The sequence below is a fragment of the Syngnathus typhle genome, linkage group LG1, assembly GCF_033458585.1.
Source record: "Syngnathus typhle isolate RoL2023-S1 ecotype Sweden linkage group LG1, RoL_Styp_1.0, whole genome shotgun sequence".
Classification (NCBI taxonomy): domain Eukaryota; kingdom Metazoa; phylum Chordata; class Actinopteri; order Syngnathiformes; family Syngnathidae; genus Syngnathus; species Syngnathus typhle.
Genome location: NC_083738.1, coordinates 22,768,513 through 22,774,512, shown reverse-complemented (window position 1 = coordinate 22,774,512; position 6,000 = coordinate 22,768,513). Strand labels below are relative to the sequence as shown.

The 6,000-nt window shown below is 43.1% G+C and overlaps 1 protein-coding gene across 2 annotated transcripts in view; it reads left to right on the top strand.

Annotated features, from left to right (window-relative positions):
• The first annotated feature begins 445 nt into the window (after positions 1-445).
• glra1 (glycine receptor, alpha 1) overlaps positions 446-6,000 on the top strand; it is a 31,245-nt gene continuing 25,690 nt past the window's right edge. For both annotated transcript variants that reach the window (XM_061290019.1, XM_061290011.1), the window contains exon 1: positions 446-537. In XM_061290019.1, coding sequence (XP_061146003.1) covers positions 467-537 — 71 coding nt within the window. In that variant the 5' untranslated portion in view covers positions 446-466. The remainder of the gene's footprint in view (positions 538-6,000) is intronic.

The following is a 6,000-nucleotide window of genomic DNA, read 5'->3' as shown; positions in this document are numbered from 1 at the left end:
TCCTCGTCCTCACCGTGGGGTGGCCACTCTGACACTTGGATTAACACTTTGCGAGACTCCCCTCCCCGCCACCCCCGCGAAGGAATATGGCTCGTTTTCCCGCCAGCTGTCAGGATCTGTAAGCAGGTGGAATTCTTCTTCCTCATCCTCCTCTACCTCCCATCCCACTCTGGAGCCCCAACACGGACGCCCCCTTACTGCCTCGCCCACCCCGCCCCGCACCCCCTTTTTCCCGGAGAGGACACAGGTGTGATCGCATGGCCGCCGTGGTCTGACGGACCCTCTTGTCCCCCCCCCGCCCCCGTTCTCCCCGATTCCCAAGTCACCTTGGAGGTCCTCAATCCCACACCTGAGCCACTCTACCTCAGTCTTCCTCCTGAAGGTGAGATTCTGGCTGGCAGAGTGTGACCGCCCCCCCCCCCCCTCCTTTGCCCCCACCCCTGCCCCTCTCCCCCCCCAAAACAAAATGAGACTCTCCAAAATGTGTCGGCTCAACGCGCTCAGCATCTACTTGTGGGAGACACTCGTCTTCTTCAGGTAAGGACAACCGGCGCGCTCACAAAATTAGTGCAAATCGTTGTCCCTTTTTTGGATGGGAGGGGGCGGCAGCCGTTGGGTGCAGGAGTGCGGCCCAGAGCTAGGGACCGTCATGTTAAGGTGGATGTCTTGACCGATGGGAAGTCACACTTGGGCATGACTGGAATGATTTTGCACATCGTTGTAGCAGCACAGTAGAAAAAGTGGTTGGCCGGTCTGCTTTGCACTGTCAAGGTTCTGGCTTCCGATCTTGCTTCACCTAACACAATGCAACTGATTTGTGGGTGTGATTTCCTGACAATGGCGACCATTCAAGTGTTCACTCAAGTGCACTGACGTTGACTTGCGACCAGTCCATCATTTGTATGTCCAGGGTTCTTCATTGAATGGCGACCAATCAGTTGGTTGTCTACACATGCGCTGACATTAGATGGTGACCAGTCTGTTTTTCGTCAATGTGTGACTGACGACCAGTCTGATGTTTTTCAATAAATACCGTGGCACAATCTGATGAGCGTTAATTTGCCCTAACATTAACTGACAACCGGTCATTTTAATTCACGTATGGTCTGACATTGATTTTTGGTCCTATATTTGCTTTGACATTGTCTTGCAATCAGTCCAGGATGTTCCTCGCCTCACCTCGTTTTGTCCCGAGTAGTCTCAATCCTGGTCATTTTTGTGGCTCTATTTGGAGTCCAAATCCATCTTGCATAAGCTCTGGTGTTATTACTCATCCGAGTTCTGGTTTAGATCATAGTTCGGGTCGCGTTTTTTGTCTATTTTCTTTTTTCGCTCACATTCTCCTCTGAGACACATTTCCTCACGCCACTGGTTGAGTCATTGTCCTCGTGCCCGTCATCCACTGCGCCATTGGATGCCGCGGCCGCTTTGGATTGTAGAACCGAGAAGGACAGGACGGCTTGCTTCTGAGGGAAGGGCAAGAAATTTCATCAGCCCCAATGCTAGGGGTGGGAACTTCTGCCATTTTATTAATTCGATTTTATGATTTAAAAAAAAAAAAAAAATCACTTTCCTACGGCCGTTTTACATCTAAAATGTGCTCCAAATTTTTAAATTATTAAAAAAACAAAATTCCCCTAAAATTGAATTGTGAGCAAGCAGGTCAACAGAATAAAATTATAATTTCAACAATCGATTCAATTTTATTGTTGCACAAAAAGCGGGAAATGTTTTTCAATTGAATATTACAAATATTGAAAAAAAACACATGAACGAATCACAAAACCATTTGAGAAAGTTTACCCCCTATGATTGAAAAAAAAAAAAAGAAAAAATCAATAAAAAGTTCAGTGAGTGACTTGAGTGGCCACAAAATGCCAAAACAGCAAAAAACTTTCTAATGAGCTGCCAAAGCTTTAAATGTCAAACCTTTTTGTGGATGTCAAGAAATACAATTTTGTGTAGAAGGGCCGCATTTGGTTTGGAAAGGTGACATTGAGCGCCAAACATAGGCCACATAGAGACAAACCTTTTTTAGGTCTCCATCTGGGCATATAGACACAAATAAGGGACTGCTGAAAAGTCAATTTTAGGACGTGCAAAAAACTGATCATCAAGTGTCATCGATCCAAAACAGAAAATGTCCCACTAGTCGACACGTGATGGGCTATATTGCGACTGATTGGCTGACCGCGTCAAGTCTCGAGTCTTATCACCATGCCGAGTCGTTAGACGGGGACCAATCACATCGGCTTGATTGTTATGCGCTCTTATTGAATCTCGTGATGGAATATAAATGCACATTTTTATTGTATGCAAATGTTGGGAGGGGCCTGCCGGCTCCTTCCTGCTTTATTGCGCCGCATGAAAATGATTAATACTGCTTGAATCCTCAACAGCACGCACACACACACTACATTCAGCCGCGGTAAAATTCCAGAACTGTATTGTTCATATCACGATTATTTTTTCCAGCTTCAAGCAATTCAAAACAGTCCAACGTGAAGATATTCACTACATTTTGATTCAACAGCAATTTGGTTAGCCAGTTAACAGCCAGCCAATTATCGAAGAATTATCTCCAGTTATTTACGACGCACCTTGTGCTTTCTAAACAACTACTAAAATATGACCCTGCTAGCTTAATGCTAACAGAAATTAGTGTCTGTGCTGCGATGCTTTACATAAATGTCTCCTTCGCAAGTTGCTAAACGATATACATACCAGTACTCGCCGTCATATATTCTTTATCATCCGCATAGCGTTACTAACATTAGTGCTGTACTGATGAGCTGAAAGAGTAGTTGAAACATTATTATGAATCCCACCAGCATTCTAGGCAGGACGTGCTCAGCTGTAATATGATCGACAGATACAAAGACACAAGATCTGCCTAGAAATTTAGTTAGATTTAAGAAATATCATCAAAACGTGCTGTTTTTTGTCATCCCAAAACAAGTTGCAACTTTTTTAAAGAGCATTTTCAATGAGTTCAATGAGAAAAGAGGATTTGAGACATAAGTGTTTTTAAATCACCACTACTGTATCAACTGTATTTTTTATTTATTTTTTATTACTCTAGTTTTCCATCCACATCTCTCAATTAATTTAAATGACTTCAAGTGTCACATTGTAGAGTCAACCGATTCAGTTGCTGGACATCTCTTTAGCACTTGCACACAATTTCTCTGTGTTCCGCCTCTTGTTCTTCCCCAGGCAGCCTCTTAACAGTTTCATTGTTTCGAGTATTGACGCACTGGCGCGATACCTGACGTCGCCCCCGCCCGGCGTCTGGCTGCCGCAGAGGACCTTGGCATTCCGAGTGCGGCGTTTAGTTAATGAAGCGCCGTCGGGATATCGCCACCTCAGCTCCTCGGGCTTGGATGCCGTTTAATTGATACCATTGCCCATCAGTACACATTGATCGTTCCATGGATGGCGGACCTGATGAATGCCTCTTTAATGCCCCTCCCCACTCCCCCACCAATCTTTCCCACCAAGACTTTCAGACTTTTCTTGGCACTTATTTGTGGAGTTTGCCTATTTACATTTGGGACACACTCCTTTTTTTACCGCATGGTTACATCATAGTCGTGGAAAGACTAAAAAGGTGGAATTTCTCAATAAAAAAAAGCAAAAATGAAATTGATTGGTCAACCTTATTTGTTTTCACGGGCCACCTAAGATGATATGCGGGCCCATATCCGGTAACTCAAAAGTGGTCCAGCGCTCAAATGAGTTGGACCCACTGTCAACTTACGTGGGTGGACTGGAGCTGAGTAAATTCTCTTGCGCCTCCAAGAGGTTTTGCCACTGAGCTCGGCCGGAGGCGCAAACATGTTGATCAGTGTCGGCTGATTGATTGCTGATCGATGGATGCTTTCATCATTAGCTCGCTCGCTAGCCTGATCGGAACTAAAAGTGCAGTGCCTGACCTTTTCGCGCGGATCTGAGCAGTCAATAAAAAAGTAGTGCGGGATACCTGACGTAGATGTGTGTGTGTGTGTGCCTGTGTGTTCATTGTATTTGATGAGATGTTCTTGTTTCTCAAATTGTGTGTTTTGTAATTCTCCGTGCTTGATTGTGCCGCACTGCTGCAAACTGAAGTGGCCCTTGGGGCCAGTAAAGAGCTTCTTCTTCAGGATTGCACTCGTTTAAAAGAAACTTGTTTTTTTGCTCTTTTCCTGTATTGAGACGCTATTGATGAAACTAACGTCACGTTGTTGCGTCGTCTTGCAATGGATGAGTGAATGATTTTATGACCAAATATTGAACGAATAAATCCATCATCTGTACAGGGTGAAATAACACCCACCCATATTGATATGAAGTGTTTTTGAGCCTGAAGCATTATCATTTGCTAAGAATGGTTAGCCAGGTGTGTTGGGTGTATTTAGGGTGATTCTTCAGTTCTGAGTGATTTTTATTTAGCGGTGTAGTGAGTTCAGATTGATTATCCAGTGGTGTGTTCAAGGCTGTGTTAAGATCTCAGGATGTGGTGTGTTTACAGTGATTATCCAGTGGTGTGCAGTGATTATTATCCAAATTGACCTTCCTTCAGTTTGGTATGTGTTAAGACTGATTGTTCTGTGGTTTGCAGGATGGCAACAGTGATTCTCTAGCGGTTTGCTTTGTATTAATTGTGATTATTCAGGGAAGTGTTCATGGCAATTATGCAGTGGTATGGAGTGTGTTAAGAGTGATGATGAGGTGTTGTGGTACTATGTGTTAAGAGGGTGTAGTGAATACTGTTAAGATGAACTCTGGTGTAGTGTGTGCGTGTTTTCGTTTTTTTTAAGACTGATTATTCGATGATGTGGAAAGTGCGTAGTGCTATGTATGTAGTGGTCAACAAGCCCCGCCGGCTGCAAATGTGCTGGTGACACTTGTGTGATCGCTGTGAGGCAATGATCAAGCGTGAGACACTTAATTTCTCGGACGTACGGCCGCCATGGTTCGATAGATGGTAGGCGACAAAACAAATCAAAACATGCGCTGGTGTGTTAGAATGGCGGGAATAAGAGTTGGAAAAGAACACTCTGTCAGCAAAATCCTAAATAGACTTCAGGTGTAGAAGCATCCTTGCGTGAGTCTTTTTAGTGATCGCTAAGATGAGTTTTGAATAGAGGGATTTTTTTTTTTTTTTAAATGACTTGTATTGAAAAGAAAAATGTCCGTTTTATCAATTACTCAAATAACCATTTGCATTTCTGATAAACCGCTGTAAAAAAATTACCCTGGTTCTGGTGTGTACATGTTTGAATGTCATGTGGGACCGGCGTGATGAGCAGCAAGTGTCTCTGAGGGACGAGGGTTGTTTGGCAAGATCAGGCCAATTAGGAGTTGAGGTCTTCAGAGGAACATAATGAGCAACACTTAGCGCTAATGATTTCAGGCCGGCCTTAGCGCAGGCCTCCCACTTGCCGCTCGCCGCCTGCACATTACACGCACACGCATACACACACCGAGTTTCTTCTCGTTGCCATTGATCCGGAATAATCACAGCAAGCGGAACTTTGATCATAAGAGCGAGAGAACAGGAAGCGACGGCAAGGGCTTCGGCTTACGAGGCTTCGAAGCAACCGAGGTCTGCTTTCATTCCGGCGCTGTGTTCACCTTCCGTTTTATGCCGTTTGCAACCTCCCAAATGAAATAAAAACATAGAACTTGGTGTTTATTAGTTTCCCCACTAAATCTGTATTATATATATATATATATATATATATATATATATATATATATATATATATATATATATATATATATATATATATATATATATATATATATATATATATATATATATATATATATATATATAAAAATATATATATATATATATACACATAGCGCCATCTTGCAAAGGGACACGACTGACGTGGATCACGACCCCGGTGGCCTCCCGTTGACCCTAAATAAATAAATAAATATATATATATATTTTTTATATTATAAAAACAACAACCATTTGACAAGACTCCATCTTTCTAAACTGATGCA